The sequence below is a fragment of the Labrus bergylta genome, chromosome 20 (genome assembly GCF_963930695.1).
Source record: "Labrus bergylta chromosome 20, fLabBer1.1, whole genome shotgun sequence".
Taxonomy (NCBI): Eukaryota; Metazoa; Chordata; class Actinopteri; order Labriformes; family Labridae; genus Labrus; species Labrus bergylta.
In genome coordinates this window covers 7,141,483-7,158,653 of record NC_089214.1, presented here as the reverse complement: position 1 = coordinate 7,158,653, position 17,171 = coordinate 7,141,483, and the positions used below count along the sequence as shown (strand labels likewise).

At 42.3% G+C, this 17,171-nt stretch overlaps 3 protein-coding genes across 7 annotated transcripts in view; 2 read left to right on the top strand and 1 right to left on the bottom strand.

Moving 5' to 3' along the window:
* Window positions 1–1,150, bottom strand: part of asap1b (ArfGAP with SH3 domain, ankyrin repeat and PH domain 1b) — a 60,795-nt gene extending 59,645 nt beyond the window's left edge. For 3 of the 5 annotated variants that reach the window (XM_065948861.1, XM_065948862.1, XM_065948863.1), the window contains exon 1: window positions 322–1,149. In XM_065948861.1, the coding sequence (XP_065804933.1) occupies window positions 322–447 (126 nt within the window). In that variant the 5' untranslated portion in view covers window positions 448–1,149. Of the gene's footprint in view, window positions 1–321 lie in introns of all 5 variants that reach the window. The other 2 variants (XM_065948859.1, XM_065948860.1) reach the window with 1 other exon arrangement.
* Window positions 1,151–4,203: 3,053 nt separating this feature from the next.
* On the top strand, window positions 4,204–14,659 carry nfx1 (nuclear transcription factor, X-box binding 1). Its single transcript, XM_065949086.1, has 23 exons — window positions 4,204–4,438; window positions 4,998–5,873; window positions 5,969–6,130; window positions 6,419–6,496; window positions 6,677–6,782; window positions 7,344–7,415; window positions 7,543–7,682; window positions 7,780–7,879; window positions 7,964–8,181; window positions 8,971–9,068; window positions 9,165–9,195; window positions 9,289–9,371; window positions 9,528–9,636; window positions 9,831–9,950; window positions 10,032–10,111; window positions 10,206–10,436; window positions 10,733–10,806; window positions 11,280–11,381; window positions 11,714–11,851; window positions 11,939–12,005; window positions 13,696–13,838; window positions 13,956–14,060; window positions 14,198–14,659. The coding sequence occupies exons 1-23, from the start codon at window positions 4,420–4,422 to the stop codon at window positions 14,268–14,270; spliced, it is 3,225 nt and encodes a 1,074-aa protein (XP_065805158.1). The 5' UTR covers window positions 4,204–4,419; the 3' UTR covers window positions 14,271–14,659.
* A 1,995-nt stretch (window positions 14,660–16,654) lies between these two features.
* The window catches only part of smarcd3b (SWI/SNF related, matrix associated, actin dependent regulator of chromatin, subfamily d, member 3b), a 40,535-nt gene continuing 40,018 nt past the window's right edge, over window positions 16,655–17,171 (top strand). Inside the window, exon 1 of the mRNA XM_020633579.3 lies at window positions 16,655–16,841. Within this exon, the coding sequence (XP_020489235.1) occupies window positions 16,830–16,841 (12 nt within the window). The 5' untranslated portion in view covers window positions 16,655–16,829. The remainder of the gene's footprint in view (window positions 16,842–17,171) is intronic.

The window sequence follows — 17,171 nt, the reverse complement described above, 5'->3', positions numbered from 1 at the left end:
TGCATCTTGCTCTAGAATAACATTAAAAAGAAAGAAATGCAACTTCACAGCAGCTGCAGATCAACAGGTGCAATTATTTGCTTTTCTTTGAAGTGGGTGTGCAGCATCATGATGCGTTTTGAGGCTTCTTGGGATTTTGTAATCTGCCAAAAAAAAAAAAATTCACCATAGAATTTAAAAGGTGTAAGCATGTAGCATTCAAATAAGATATTGTATGTACGTGACAATATGTATGTGTTGTGTAATCATGCATCTCCAATCATCCATCCATCCATCCATCATGGTGCAGCTTTTGCAGGCAGGCTGACACCGTGGCCTTACCTCCTCCAGCACATTCACTGTGTTCCTGCAGCTCTGCAGTCGGGTGGTGAAGCTGGATGTTGTCGGGGAATTGTAATCCTCTGTTGTCTCCGAGAGAAACTCGGACACCGATATTTGATCCGGCATCCTTTAACCGGGTGGGGGGGGAGGGAGGAGGGGGTGGTGGTAAAAAAAAAAAATGCCCACAGGAGGGTTGGCGAATGAATGCTCAGAAAGACAAAATCATGCAAGATTTAAGAAAAGAAAAAAAGAAAAAAATAGTGGAAAAGGAAAAAGAAAGGCAAGAGGGAGTCCGGAGAAGTCGGAAGAGGAAAGCTGTTGTTGTTGTTGTTGTTTTTTTTTTTCCTTAAACTGTGTGAAACTATCGAGATGATCAGGACGTGTCTTCTTCTCCGGGTGACTTCTCAAATGACTTCACGGTTCCCCGGGGGCCCACGGGAGGAGGGAATCAACGAAATACCTGCAAGGCTGTGTCCCCTCGGTGTGTTCTTCTCCTTTGCAGAGGATTGTCTAAAAGCGACGCATTTAAAAATAGTGTCACTCTGCGTCTAAACTAAACCTCGGAGGAGAAACCACCGTGAAGAATAGCGGATGCCCTCATTACGCTCTGCAGATGTTCAATAACCCCCCGCTCGTCGTCAAAACAGCGCCTCTCTTTTGAAATGTATCATTAGTCCGAGGTCCGCCGAGGTCGTGTCGAACTGCAGCGGGGTTTGGTCCTCTCTTCTTCGGCCGTTTAGTTTGTGTGGGGTTTTTTTTTTTTTTTTTTTTTTTTTTTTTTTTAATGCTAAACGCTGCAGCAGACACATTCACTGCCACTCTCTCCAGCTCGGCCGCGCTCAAGCCTCTCAGAGCAAAAGCTCGCAGAAAGGAGGTAGGACACTTCCGGTCAAGGTTTTCAAAATAAAATAAAATAAGACGATTCTTTTTTTTTTTTTTTTGGTTAACAACATAATTATATTTTTTGAAGAACAACAAGTAGTCTGTGTGGAAAAATGATCTCTTCTTATATAGCAGGATAATATATGCTTAAGCCTGCTGAATGTAATTTATAATAGCTACTGTAGGCTGGTGATGTAAGATAATCTATTGGCGTATGCTCAACTAGTTTAGCCTATAGTGTTTCCAAAGGTGTTGTAGTTACATGGTTGGTGTGTTCAATTAATCAATAAATCTCTATTTGTATAGCGCCAATTCATAACAAAAGTTATCCTGAAGACACTTTAAGGAAAAAGTCCTAGTTGTTATTTTTCTACAAAGGCCCAATATTAATCCATCATGAGCACCAAAATACAAAAAAAGTGTCAAGAAAAAAACTTCCTTTAAGAGGCAGAAACCTCGAGAAGAACCAAGAACCAGACTCGTGTTGAAAAAGACCATCTGCTGAAAAACTGTGTTTGGCTAGAAGGAGATGCAGGAAGACGGAGAAGGATAGAGACAAACAGAGCAACAACAACAACAACAATGAATAAAGATTTAGAGCTGCCAATGTCAGCAATACTTATAAAAGCATGTGGAGTATACGCAGAAACAACCATCAGTTAGCAGCTGGTGAGGAAACAGGGAGGACTGATTATGTTAATTATAGAGGTGTTTAACCGTGAGTAAACCATGTGACTCCTCAAAGTAGATGAAAGTTCAGCTCCTCATTAAGTATTGCTTTACATGCCAGATGGGCTAAAAGGTGAGAGGCACTTAAAAAAAGAAAGAGGAGCAGCCAGTTACTTTAACTTTATGCTTGTAGGCCTCCTTATAAGTGATTTCACTATGGTGTAGAAGTTGAATCATTTTAGCGCTCCACTTGAAATACAATGAATCATTAAAACCCAGTAACCCTGAAATTACAACCTCTGGTCATATAGAATGAAATTATTAATCATTATTAACACGAATTAAACTATTTTTGCCACACAAGACAACGTTTTCTCACTGCGCTAGAGGTGTGATGTTTATTTTGAAATCTGAAATGATCCTTTTCCGGTATGTTGTAACTATGACTGGCACCTTGACGCAGCTTTCACCCACCCACCTCGCCTGGGTTGAAGGGGCTGAGGAGTCGATCTGCGCATGCGTGATCTGGGATCTAACTGCAGGCAGAGAGAGAGTGTGTTGGACTGAAGAGGCCTGATCAGAAAACGACGATGTACAGGAAGGAAACATTTCAGTGTCGTTTGATTGTCAGAAGATTTAAAACCCCGAGAATCGTTATAATAATGTATTTCACCTTCATATTGACTTCTTACCTTTAGAAGCAGATGAACACAACTAATATCCATTTAATCCAATAATCCCACGTTAAGGGTGAATAATCTGACATTAGGACAATTCCTTTTAAACGCACGAAAACAAAACCTAAAGAAACACTTTGCTGAGAAGGAATGTGACCTCACCATTTAAATTATAATGTTTTTTAAATGTCTTTAAATGTGTTTGGTGAGGTCTGGTTTTGAATTTCATCAAAAGTTTGTAAGTCTAGTAGTTAATAAAAGCATGATCATGCGCAGCTATGGGCATTACATTCATTTTCCTAAACTAACATGGCAAGGTCTGATAAAACTGAACATGGTGGTGTCAGAGTTTGCACTATAGTGCCCCCTACTGTCCGAATACAGAATACTAGGTCAGCTGAGCGTTTCTTTCCTAGGGATTTAATGTGTTTTAACAAAGTCTTACATACACCAAAAGAAAGTCTGTGTTTAGTATTTGGCCTGAGAAAGTCTATTTTATACTTACAAGTCAATAGTTGTAAATACATTGTTTTATTCTTATTTTATTTGCACTTCTTGTATTTTCCCCCACTGGGGATCAATGAAGGATGATCTTATCCATCACTTTATATTAAAAAGGATTTCCACATAGTAGCATAATTTAATTTTAAACAATTTTAACCAATGTCTCATCTGTCTGTGAATAGCCTATCTTCAAAATGTTTGAGTCAATTCACCTTCTCATATGCAATTAAAGGTTTTCCAAAGGAGCAGGATGCTGCATCTCTATGATTTGATCTTTAGTACACTGAGACAAACCCTTATTTGTAGGCTATTTAAATGTCAACTTTCCATCTGTTGTGATAGAAAATAAATCTTCTCTTATCCCAGATGTGTTTTTAGACATGTTTGGAGTCCAGTTATATATTTATTTTTATCCATTCTTAATAAGTAAAGCTGCCTTGTCCCTGTTGAGCTAATTCAAACATTGAGCGCCATCTTGTGGCCTTATGTTGTTTTAAAAAACTTTTTTACAAGGTAGAAATAAATTAAGCAGGTTAATATTTTACTGAAAGTGTCTGTTAATCAGTCTTCTCTCAACATGTATATTATTTTTATTGTGTTGACTTTATTTAAATGACAATGAACATGGTGCAAAAAGAAAATGAATTAAAAAAAAAACACGTTCATAATGTAAATTAATTTCGATTGATGTCTTTATTCCAAACATGTAAAAAGAAGAAAAGATAAACTGAAATAAAAAAACATGTAGAAAATAAATAAAATAAATACACAACATCAGAATGAAAATTCAACATCCTTCATTCGCTCTTAAATGCTCGAAAATGAGTGGGAAGAAGTTAAAACGTATCTAATCCTACCCCTTTTAACTCAATTTAATAGGTATTAATTTGTATTAATTATAAAATAGTATATAATGTAAAATAAAATAATTACTTGTATACCACTATCGCATTTATCTAATTACACCATTTATGCATATTTCCATAACTTTTGAATCTAATAACAGTATTAGCACACAAAAAATGTATTACCAGATAATGTAAATATATATATATATATATATATATATATATATATATATATTCAGTATTACTGGAAGGAGATACAATTTTCGGTTGAATAATTTGCGTTTTATTCCCAAAATACTAAACCGGAAGTTCCGCTTCCGACCCGCCACGTGTGTTAGCTTGACTCCTGCGAGTTGACGGAGGTGACTGTTGACACTTTTTACAACCGCAACAAAAAAAGGTTTAAAACGTGAATATCATCTCTGAGTACCCGGATGCAGCAGGTAAACAACGTGTTTGTCCTCAAAGCTTCGCGTCGTGAGAGAAACAACAACAACAACCACCAGAGTTCAACCTGAATGGCTGAAGGCTCCTCAGGTAACGTCGACTCACCTGGTGCTGCTTTTAAAAAAAAAACCGTTTTCATAACAAACTAATCATGTTAAACTGTCCTGACGCAGTTCTGATCGTCAGAGTTGAGCTGTTACATCGGACTGCCTCTGAAACTAACTCGCTAACACCACACACACTCAAGTTAGCTTCCACAGCTAGCGTTAGCTCAAATAAACCTTCATCTTTTAACCAAGCAGATTATTTATTAAAACTAATTTGTCATTTAAAACGCATCTTTGACTTACTAAACTGTTAGTAACTCTAACCTTTAGTCCCTGTGTGGTCAGGGCTGTTAGTAGCTGACGTGACAACACGTGACAGTGAACTGTGAACGCTAGCACCTGATTTGAATGACGTCACAGTTCAGATAGCTAATTAGCCTTAATATTTCACATGACGTCATTTTTAGTTGCGTTAAAGCTAGTTAATTCACTGGTTGCCATGGTTTCAGTGTGTCAGATGCAGATAAACAGATTTTCTGTGATTATATTTTTATTTAAAACACAGTTTCAGGTTTTAACGCCGTCATTTCTTCTCCCTGCAGACCCACCTGATCTGAACCCACCAGATGAGGCGTCACGCCAAAGGCCCCACCAGCAGAAAGCCAGAAGAGGCCGGCCCAGACACGACAATGACAGAAACCTGAGCAGGAGTAGCCACAATCCGCCTCAGCCGTACGGACACTTCGACGAGGGCCCGTTCGGCCACGAGCGTTCGAACGACGCGTTCCATCACCGTCCTCCCCACCAGGGAGAAGACGGGTCCAGGAGGAGAGGCAGAGGTCGAGGGAGGAGAGATGGGAACGAGAATTACGGCGGCCCCGGTCCCTGGTGGCAAAGACCCGGCGGTGACTTCGGCTCGAGCAGAGGCGTGGGAGGCGGTCGGCCAGGGGGACATCCCGTGGATGGAGCTGATGGACACAGCTGGCGCAGAGACGATGTAGGTCGGAGTTTTGAACAAACCAATGTCGATCAGGCTAAAAGACCCAGGAAGTTTAGCCAGGAGCTGAGGAGAGGGCAGCTAAACGGAAAAGGGCCTCACCTGAGGGAGAACAACAATGCAGCAGGAGAATTCCCCCCTTCAGACATCAGGGAAAGAACCCAGAGGGGCAGCAGGACAGGTCCCGACTCTCAGCATGATGATCATCAGAGGAAGCAAACCGAGGTCAAGAAACGGCAAGGACCGGTCAAACCGCCGAAACTGCCGCCTCAGGAGGAAGCAGGATCAGCGAGGGGGGCCAGTGGTCATGAAGACTCCGGCCACGCGAAATCATTTCAGGATACTAAGGCTAAATCTGGAAGAGGTTCTGGACAGCAAACACCCTTTCCGGCTAGAGGGGGGCGAAGAACTCCTCATCAAAACCACAGACTGGGTCAGAGGAACTGGGATAGGGTACCAGAGAGCAAGGAGACACAGACAGGTGAGACAATATGCACATTTTTCATCCAGCTGCCTCAGGGTTCTTAAGGAGTTTATCATCTTTAGTTTATCTCTCTTAACCACTCCACTCCACAGGGTGTCTCATTGAACAGCTGTCTGAGGAGAAGTACGAGTGCATGGTTTGCTGCGACATCATCCGGCTCATGGCTCCAGTGTGGAGCTGCGTGAGCTGCTACCACGTCTTCCACCTGAACTGCATCAAGAAATGGGCTCGCTCTCCGGCCTCCCAGGCAGACGGTAAAAGCAATAAACAAATGTCTGGACATTTCACTGTCAGCCGCACAGACCCAGACTGCTCTCACAGTATTGTTTTCTCTGTGTGGCTACAAAACGAGAGACAAACAGCACTGTTGTTGTAGGACAATACCTGTTCTTTGTTGCCGTGGTAACAAAGGCTTTTGTGTAGTCCCTGCTGCATCAGCAGTGTAGCTAGGTTGATTTTGGTTTTAGATCAGCTGGCAGAAACGCTGTTCTAATTTTGTTGAGTTTATATTTGATATTTATTCATACTCACATTATTTTCAGATTCAGCTGAAGGTTGGCGTTGTCCAGCCTGCCAAAACGTTACACTGAAATCACCATCCTCCTACACCTGCTTCTGTGGTGAGTGACGGTTCATACAATTACAAGAGATTTGAAATAAGAATCTATTTGATGTTAGATTAGATAAGTTACATATATCATCATTTGGTCCTTTCTCCCCTTTTTTTCCAAGGCACCTCGTACCTATCGTTTCTGTTTCTGAAAGTAGATAAAATCGTTTTAATATCCTCTTATTTATAGGTAAGGTGACAAACCCAGAGTGGCAGCGCAGTGAGATTCCCCACAGCTGTGGTGACATGTGCGGGAAGAAAAGGAGCGGCGTGGACTGCAACCACCCCTGTAACATGTGAGCCTGAAAATCAAAGTGAAAATATATTTTGTTCAGCCTGTATGGGACAGCTTTGAATAACAGCTTTGAAAGAGTTGTTATGGTTAATCAACCCAAGTTGAGCCTATAGATGCACTCATCCCCTTCACCTCCATTTACCCGTGTGAGTGCAGGTTTTCCCCTTTATCATAGACAAAAGCATGTACCGACGAAGGTCTGCAGGTGGAGAGTGACCTGCATTGATTTCTTTCTCCATTGCGTCCGCGCATAAACCGCTTTTGTGCATCAACAACGCAAACACATTAAACACACAATGAACGGTAAGAACTCTGGGATGAGGGTCAGTGGTAGTCATTTAAGAAAAAAAAGATGAAGATATTTGAGATCTCAAAGAATGCTCAGATACATTTTTGAGATCCTGAGGGTATTTACGCTCTGGTTAAACCCCCTTTATGTTTAGCGGGGGAACTGTTTTTATGTTCTTTCAGGGGACGCTTATAAATCGGTCTAAAAGTCCTTCATTATAAATTATCCAACAGTGTTTTTGTGTTGAACAACACTCTCGGTGTCTCCCTCCAGCTTATGTCACCCTGGACCGTGTCCTCAATGTCCTGCTTTTGCAACAAAGTCCTGCATCTGTGGAAAGACCAGGTATGCTTCTTTTTTTAAATCCGCTTCACCTCTCAGCATTACTGTGGACCTTTGGGCGTTATGTATCTGGGTGGTACACATGGAGATTGATTCCTGACATTACATTAATGGAACTGTATCTTTGCAGTCAACCAATGCGTTGTGGTCAGGGAACAGTGCTGCAGTGTGACAAGGTGTGCGGTGCCTTACTAAACTGCGCTGAACACTCGTGCGCCCAGGTGTGCCACAGTGGAGCGTGTCAACCCTGCCAGCTGCAGGTTCAGCAGGGTGAGCCCCTCGTCCTGACAAAGCTCCATACAATGTTCTCAGAGATGAAACGTGTCTCTAAACTTCCGATGCTTTGTTTTTTCGTTCGTCTCTTCAGTGTGCTACTGCGGAGTTACCCCTCGCGATGTCCTGTGTGGCACAGATAAAGAAGGGTTCGATGGTTTGGGGCATTTCTCCTGTCAGAAAATATGTGGCAAGTAAGTCCGTCCACTATCCATTAGCACAGGTTCTTATTTCAGTTAGACGGTTCCAATCAAAGCTTCACACTTTCCTCCCCTCAGGATGTTAAACTGTGAAGCTCACCGCTGCCAGCAGCTGTGCCACCGCGGCCCGTGCCAGCTGTGTCCACGCTCCCCGAGCCTGGTTAAGACGTGTCCCTGCAGTCAGACGCCGCTGTCAAAACTTCTGGACCTGGGCTACGCTGAGCGACGCAGCTGCTCTGACGCCATCCCCTCCTGTGGAAAGACGTGCAACAAACCCCTAGCATGCGGCTCCAGCGGTAAGCAAGAGAAACAAAGTGTGTCTTAACTATAAAAACTACAGGTTTGTTTGGTTTTCTTAAAAGATAGACACTGCCTGGTCAACACGCTCAAGATATCCTGCTGAAGCTGGAATAATTTCTCTTTACATGGTGCAGCATTTATAGAGAAGCTGAGTTGTTTTTGTGAGAGATCTGAAAGATGTTTAACTTCTTACAGCTTCTGGAGTTGCCTTTACAAAATTGCTACGTGTACTCATATTTATTCACAGTAGAGAACATGCTGGTGCGCAGAAAACCTAATGAAGTAGTTTAATTTATTACACAGAGATAATGTTGGTAGCAGGAAATAACAGACACCACCCTCACCTAGTGTGTTTGTTGAACTTTCCTGAATATTTCCTGCTACGTTTACAGTTCACCAAGACTTTATGGGGATAGTTTAGTAGCGGGGTTGGAATGGAAAAAGCCGGGATGAAATTGAAATGTGTTCACACATGCTGCTTATTCCTAAAAAATACAGGAAGTTTTGTGCATGTGTGAAAACAGCTTTATGCTCCCATCAAGGTCTCCAGTACAAACTAGGATGTTTAGTTCTTCGATTACGGTAATATAAATAAATGTGGCTTGGCCTGCTCCCAATCAAAGGCAAAAAGTGATCCTTTAAGCAACATTTCCATCACTCTCAAGACGATCAAACCGTTTTTTTTTTCTTTTGTTTTCAGACAGCTTATTATGCGATGCTTGCATGTGTCATCCGAACAGTTTTTCAGGATAAATCAATGAATGTGAATGTGGGCTTTTTTTCAGACACCATCCATCTGTGTGAGAAGTTGTGCCATGATGGAGGCTGTGGGCCGTGCTCTCTGACCTCTACTGTCAGATGCAGATGTGGCGCTAAGACTAAGGTACACAGACACACCAGCAGAGCGTTAGTGATTTGTTGTCCATAATTCATGACGGCAAAAAGCTGAAAACAGACACTGTGTTTCGCTCTGTTTCAGGACGTCCCATGTGCAACGATCCAATCAGAGGGTGAGATTAAATTGTGGTGACATATACAACGTTTTTTGAAATGAACTGCCTGCCTGTGTTTTGGAATTTCAAATCTGTTTCTTGTTATAATAGAGGAGCTTGTTTTCACCTGCGAGAGACGCTGTAACAAGAAACGCTCCTGTGGCCGACACAAGTGTGGCGAGCTGTGTTGTGTGGTGAGTAGCAAATCATTCAGTGTGGGGGTGTTTTTAAACTTGAGAGTTGAACATAGTTATGTGATATAAAAATGAATTGTTAGATTTAATCATACCAGTAAGAAAACATTTAGATCCTACACAGGTTGTGTGACTGGTTTCTGTCTGACCCTCCAGAATGGGGAGCACAAGTGTCTCCTGATCTGCGGCTACAAGCTCAACTGTGGCCTCCACCGCTGCCAGGAGCCCTGTCACCGTGGAAACTGTGAGCCCTGCTGGCAGTCAAGTGAGTGCAACAGAGCTGGATTCATGAGCCAAGTCTCAGAAACACCCCGTTGTTTTTCTGCTAACCACCCCGAGAGAGGAAAAAAAAGATGTTTCATTTTTCTGCCAACTTAACTATTTCCCTGGAATTATGTTTGGCTTTAAAAATGCTGTGATGTTGACACATCTTATATCCTCTTGTCCTTTTGTTTGCAGGTTTCGATGAGCTGACCTGTCACTGTGGGATCACCGTCTTGTACCCGCCGATCCCCTGCGGCACGAAGCCTCCAGAGTGCAAGAACATGTGTACGAGACGACACGAGTGTGACCATCCAGGTGAGATAAACTCGAGAACGCAAACACTGCTGTTATAAATGGTATTTAAGTATCTTAATCTGACATGTATGTCTCATTCAGTGTTCCACAACTGCCACAGTGAGGAGAAGTGTCCACCATGCACCTACCTCACTCAGAAATGGTGCATGGGAAATCATGAGGTAAAAACTCCCTAAAAGATAATTTATACAACGCCTGTTCTTCTTTTCTTTTCTTTTCTTTTTTTTAAAGTGAGGCTTTTATCTTGTCCCACAGCAACGCAGCAACATCGCCTGTCACCTGCAGGACATCTCCTGCGGCCTGACGTGTAACAAAACACTGCCCTGTGAAATGCATCGCTGCAGACGGATCTGCCACCGCGGCGAGTGTCTGGCAGACGGCAGCTGCCAGCAGCCCTGCTCGCTGCCTCGTTCAGACTGCTGCCACCCCTGCTCTGCTCCGTGTCATAAAGGAGACAGCTGTCCACGCACCACCTGCACCACCAAGGTACAAAACGCTGTCGCTGAGAACAGCTTGACTTCCAGAAGCTGAAAATTGGGCTACAAAGTTTGTGCAGATGGTCACTGTAGCATGTTGTTATCCCTTCATCCCATTTTGTTTTCTCTTTAATCATTTCTGGGGCTTCCATCCGCTGATGAAATCCGCTGTAGTAGCCTCATAAATAGTTGACTTGGATGTCATTCAAATTCAAAAAGTGAACCACTAATCAAACCCTCAACATCTGCAGGAAGTTTCCTCACAAACGTATCTGTCTGTGCCACCTTCACTGAACTCTTTCACAGGTAGCTGTGCAGTGTGATTGTGGACGAAGGAAAGAAATGATCGTCTGCACAGAGGCGGCCAGCTCGTATCAGAGGTCAGTCCGACTGTTTCTGTACTGCTGTGAAAAGTCTTCGGCCATGACTAGCTGTTGTCTTAGCAAAGTCCTAATGACCGTCTGTGTTTCTTTCACAGTCTCTTTATTAAGATACAACCAGGAAATACAAAATGGCTTCAACAGGCAAAAGTTAAAGACTCTTACGGGGAGACTGTCTCAGAGTTTAATCCTCTGGTATATTCTACCAGGCTTCTCTGGAGAGTGATAATGTTTGCTGTCATCCATATAGCACCCTCTGCTGGTGAAAGAGAACTTCTATAGAAAACAATAAAACTCAAATTAAATGCTGTTTGACTGGTGAATAAATCTAGAAACAAGATCTGCGATAAAATTAGCCGATACAGAGAGGGTCACTGGATTTGCTATCATCGGTCTGGCTCTAGTACTGTATTTGAACTTGTTTTAAAAAGAAAAGGTTTTAAATGTGCTTCAATGTTTTATCTTCACTGCAGGTATGCAGCGATCGCCATGGCCAGCAAATTGTCTGACATGCAGCTGGGCGACTCCATGGATATCGGGCCGCTCCTGACTAAGAAGGAGATGAAACAGACCAGGTAAGAGAAGCAGAAACATTACTCCTCTGTTCTGTAGGGTAAAAGGTTGTGCATGACGAGGATAACAAAATGATTCAAGAGGCTTTTCTTTGCACAGTTAAGAGATGCTGCAAGGCCTGGCAACAAGCGATTACTGAGACATTTGTCTGCACGGAAATGGATTTCCTGTTCACTGTGAAGAACGACTTTTTGTTTGTGCATTAATGTTTAAATAAATCAATCAGAGGCATGCTTTTAATGGATTACAGCAGATCGAAGTACCGGCTTCATGAGAACCATTTTAGCACAGCAAAGTAAAAAAAAATCGGTATTTTATCTATTTATTTTGTCAGGCTTGACTGTGATGAAGAGTGTGCCACTCTGGAGAGGAACAGGCGTTTGGCCGAGGCGTTGCAGATCGACTCGTCTTCTGACCCCTTCCATGTTCGCTCTCCCTCTGTATACAGCGACAGCCTCAAAGACGACGCCAGGTCTGCCTCTCTCTACTCTGATTGTTTTCATCTCAACAAGTTACTGAAAGCTCCCTTAACACGTTTTCTGTTCGGTCTCTCTTTCAGAAAAGACCTGAAATTTGTCAGTGAGGTCGAGGAGGAGATCAAGAATCTTATCGAGCTGGTAAATAAGGTAAGATGGTGGAAGTTATCCTGGTTGTATAGCGATGACGCATAATGTGGCCTCTTGTGATGAAGTGCTCCCTCTTGTGGCGGTGGTGTTGTTGATGGGGGACAATGACTGAGGGACGTCTGATAACATGCACTCACATTAATGCATCGATGCTTGTAACATATTGGATATCAGACTAAAGGCGCCGAACCACATCACTGATCATGAAAGATCGTTGGGCACATTGTCATCTCGCACCGTCTCGCTGTGAGGACATTCAGACTGAAATGTGAGAAGAGCCCTCAATTCGTCTCCATGACGACGTTCAGACGAGATGGAACAGCTCCTTAATCAAAAGTGCAATTCTTACACAATAAGATTTAATTTGAAAACCTGACGGTTGTTGCTGCTTCCAGTTTGTATGTGAAGCCAGCGCAATGCAATGCCGGGTTTACTACACAACAACAATAAGACTATTAATTATGATTTAAAAAAATATCTGTATCAGTACATACCTGATTGGAAATGTAAAAATGTGGATCGGTGCATCTCTACTAACAACAAGAGTCAATGCAGGAAAAGAAGCTCCCTGATTAGATATTAATGAGTAACTCTACACCACAATGGACACTACGCTTGTGTCATCTTACAACCCAGTTCTTTTTCATTCTGATGTTTTTGATTTCTCCAGCCACACAGAATTAGCTTCGGTCTGTTGTAGATCGCTGACCAGACGTCACAGCATCTTTTAGGAATCATTTCAAACCCAGACTAAATGAGTAGACGACTCAAGAGACAGAGAAAATAGCCTCCATGTTTTTATTTTCAGCTTTGTCCCATGCATTGTTGTATCAGGAGTGAAGCTGTCAAGGTCACCGTTGCAAGATGTAAAGAACTGATTATCACCAGCTGAAGCTTTTTTTTTCTTTTCTTTTTTACAGTGAATTGTTGTAGCAGAGCTATTCTGCCTCTTGATTCTGCTTATGAAAGGTTTTATCATATTTAAAACCATCTTACATGTGCTGCGTACTGCGCTGCCTCGCTGTCCTCACTTTGTTTTCTTCTCTTTACCTTCCTGTGTGGGCTTTTATTTGCCCAAACTCAAGTTATTAAATCTCTGTTGATATTTTTCTATTTTCTAACCCGCTTCTGGCAGAGAAAGGTCGGCCGCTTCCTTTCAAGTTCTGTTTTTCCAACCCAATAAAAAAAAAAATGAACAACAGGGCAATCATGCTTTTGTGGAAAAGGGCCACACATACACTACATGCTTAAAATTATGTGAATGCCTGAAAGACTGCGAGATCCTGCACTTCACCACATCTTGATTGGATGACTGCCTTTTTTTTTGCCATCTCATTTGGATCAGAGATTTTAGCCACAGAGCTCAGAGGTTAGCAAACATTGTCCTGTTTTCTGAAACTCCCGCCCCCGGGTCCGTCCGACAGGGAAAAGTTGACGTTCTGAAGGACACGTGTGAACAGCTTTTGAAAATATCAGTTCCAGGCTGTCCTGACATTTTCCTGCGGGCTTGTGTGAAAACAGCTAAACAAAGCTGCCTTTTTTGTTTTAAGAATTCAAGACTGTTCATAATTGAAAACACCAGATCCAGAAGTTGCCATCATGTACAGTTTTTGAAAGCTTGGGTGGGATGAAGGCTTTTAAAGTCTCTCCACAAAAACTCTTAATCCACAACTATCACTGATGTCTGCAGGGAAAACAGCCGAAGAGAAGCCACTGCTTCAGACCCATGAACAGAGACCACCGCAGGATCATCCACGAGCTGGCCGAGGTCTACTGCGTGGAGAGCCAGAGCTACGACAACGAGCCCAAAAATGTGGTCATCACTGCTCAAAAGTAAGAAAGAAAAAAAAAAAAACTACATTTAAGCTGTTTGCAAATCATGCAGCCTGGAGACCTTTCATAACAAATCAAAGTTAACTGTGACATGAAATGATGTGCGTTCATTCTCAGGGGAAAGTCGGTCTGCCCAAACTCCAGCCTGACATCACTGATAGAGCGAGAGACGGCTGCGAGGGCCCCACCTCCCATCGCTCACATCAAACAGCACAGCAGCAAGTAAATCTGTCTTCTGTGGCTCAAGCGATTCCTTAAACATCACATTATATTCTCACATTTTACACTCTGCTCAATATCTAGCTTTCAGATTTCACCGCCTGCTTTTGACTCTTTTATCTTCTCCATTCTCCCCGTAGGCCTGCCACTGGAAGCTGGTCGAAGGTGGTCAAAGAAGAACCTGTAATCGATTACTTTGATGTCCAGGACTGACATTAGGCTCAAAATATCAGAGAGCAAACTCAGGATCCTTTCACATTTACATCTGCCAAAATCTTCTTAACAACCTCCTTTCATTTGTGTTTAGCAGAGATCAATAAGAATCCCTCTGGCTTCGTAATCAAATAAGATTATGCCTTGAAATATCTCTGAGATGTGATTGCCTCCAGGGAACGCCCACACTCGTTTTTTTTTTTTTTTCCAAGAAGGAGGAACTGAGTAAGTCAAGAGTCAAGTGCTCCCTTTGAATATAGACATAAAAGTCTCACACAGAATCTGCAGATGGATCACTTTCAAAAGCTCTTGATTGTTTTCTTTGCCTCCTTTGTATGCAGCCAGACCCTTGTTGAACCCATCTTAATAAAAAAGTCAATTTCTCCCTATTTGAAGGGTTCCGCTTTTTGATGCATTTCTTCTTCGGATTCACTAATCGATGACTACTCATTATGAAAAATAAATGAGCGCAGCTTCAGATTGAGCTCTCTGGCTTAGATTCTTAAACGGTGTGCCAGAAACATTTTCCATGTTTCCTTCTTCGTGTTGGTTTTGAGCCAAACGCTTCAGTAGAAACCCTCTGAGTCTGTGGGTGGGTACAGTCCAGTAGGAGTGGGCTGCACTGCGGAAACAGAGCTTTGTTCGAAACACGGCTATGACCCAGATGTTGAGCTGCTCTTTCTGAGAACTGCTCCCCAGGAAAACCTGCAGGAATATCTGAGCTCCCGTAAAGGACTTCTGGACAAATAGGTATACGTCTACTTCAAGGACACATAAAAATTTTTTTTAAAAAAAGGAGACATTGGTCGAACGTTCATTTTGTAGATGGATGGTTACGGTCACATTGCTGCAAAGAATTGAGGTGCTGACACAAGTTTGTATTTAATATGTTATTGATTTTTGTTGTTATATTATCTAACTATCAGCAAAATTTCAGCACACACACTTTGGCTCAAGGTGTGTGCATCTTTAATATAGAGGCAACAACTCCTTGTTTTTATACATATTTAAGTATATTATGCAAAAGAAGTGGATGGCTTTAAGTTCAGATAGAAGTTACATGTTAAAGTAAGTCAAAGTCGCTCATACTTAGCGATGGTTTATTGTTTTGTTTTTTAAGATTTATACATCAGCTCAGTTTGTTTTTTAAGATCTTTTTTAGGCCTTCTTTTGCCTTTATTGGATAGGACAGCTGAAGAGAGAGAGGAAATAATGGGATATTGAGTGGGGGATGACATGCAGCAAGTGGCCGAGGTCAGATTCAAACCCTCAGTCGCTGCAACGAGGACTACAGCTTCTGTACATGGGGCGCGCAACATACCCGCTTGGCTGCCAGTTTTTGAGCCTTTGAGCATGATGCATTTTTTTTTTTTTTGTCCCAGTATGTTGCCACATCGAAGAAAATCTGCCACATCATCAGCTCTTCACTTCATTTTGCAGGGCTAAACCAACACACACACAGCTGAGCAAATGAGCTTAATGCAGTTTTTACATAAAGCAAGCTGGGAAGACATTCTTATACCCTATAAAGGAATACTGCTTTAAAATGTTGGTAACCAGATGAACTGTCCTTAATTCACAATCCAGCAACCACAACTATTCCCTGATAATGACTAATACCTGCACTTAATAAAAAAGTAAATTTAAGGATGTGTAGCTACAATTTACAAGTGTTTATTAAAGGGACTTATTTGGGAAACAAAGGGGCCGCAACAAATTTTTTAAAAATCTTTGTCATGTGTTTTTTTTCTTCTTGTGTCCATAAAATGTCAAAACACTAAAAGCTAAGAAGTTTCACAGGGTTTCCCAAAGAACAAGAAGAGAGCCTGAAATCTCTCACTCAACATGAGCCAAATTCAAACAGGCTTTATCTATCCAACTCAAAGTGAAGTGTAGAAAATTCAGCTGAAGTTTAAAAAAAAAAAAAAAAAAACTGTCAGTGAAACCAATAAATCAGATATCAAAATAGTTCAAAAGATTTATGTAAATGGTTACACTGGTTTGGTTAGGGCTTACTGTTAAACTGTTTTAGTGCATCATGCGGAGGCCTTCCATTTAAAAAATAAAATGTGTTTCAGTGCAGATATATTTACACTCTTTGCTAAACTGAAAATATCTTCTCGATATCATTTTACACTCTTGTTAAACCCTCCACCGGACAGTTTTGCCCCCATCCCCCCCTCCTCCCCCCCCCACAAAATAAAAAAACCGCTCATGAGGATAATTTGATGACACTCCCTGCCACTGGTAATTTGTCATTATATCGACTCTCCAGCAGAGACCGCGCCTGCGCTCCTGCTCCCTTCCGAAGGCTTCACCAATCCTGGCTCTGGCTCCATCCCCGGCTCGGCGTCTCACAGGCCAGTGCTAATAAGTCGCCTAGCTGTCCGGTAATGGGGAAGTGTTAGGGAGCCGCTGCTGTCCAAAAGAAGCCGAGAGGAAGTTGAGGAGTGACGGGAAGCTGTGCGCTGCGCCGGACCGGACACCTCCAACAGAGACGCCTCCTACAGTTGCTGTTGTTGAGAAGCCTAAAAAAAAAAAAAGAAGAAGCGGAGAGTGATGGAGAGAAAGGTATGGATGCTTATGCTACCCTGTGTTACATTAGCACGTTTGTTTTTTTACCACATCACTTTGCCTCGCTTCAGCCTGGATCCGCATCCACCATTAAAACTATTCTTTATATATTTTCTTTATCCTGTGGGCGCGTTGCCAGCCGGATTAGTGCGCACTGGAGTTTTTTTTTTTTTCTTGTCTAGCTGTAATTTATTGTGCATGTGAAGAAGAAGAAGAAGAAGAAAAAAAAAACAGCTGCCTGGATTAATTCCCTCTTCATTGTGCATTCAGGCTCATTCCGGGGTGTACAGTCGCATGGTGCACAATGTATCCGAGATTATAGAGCAG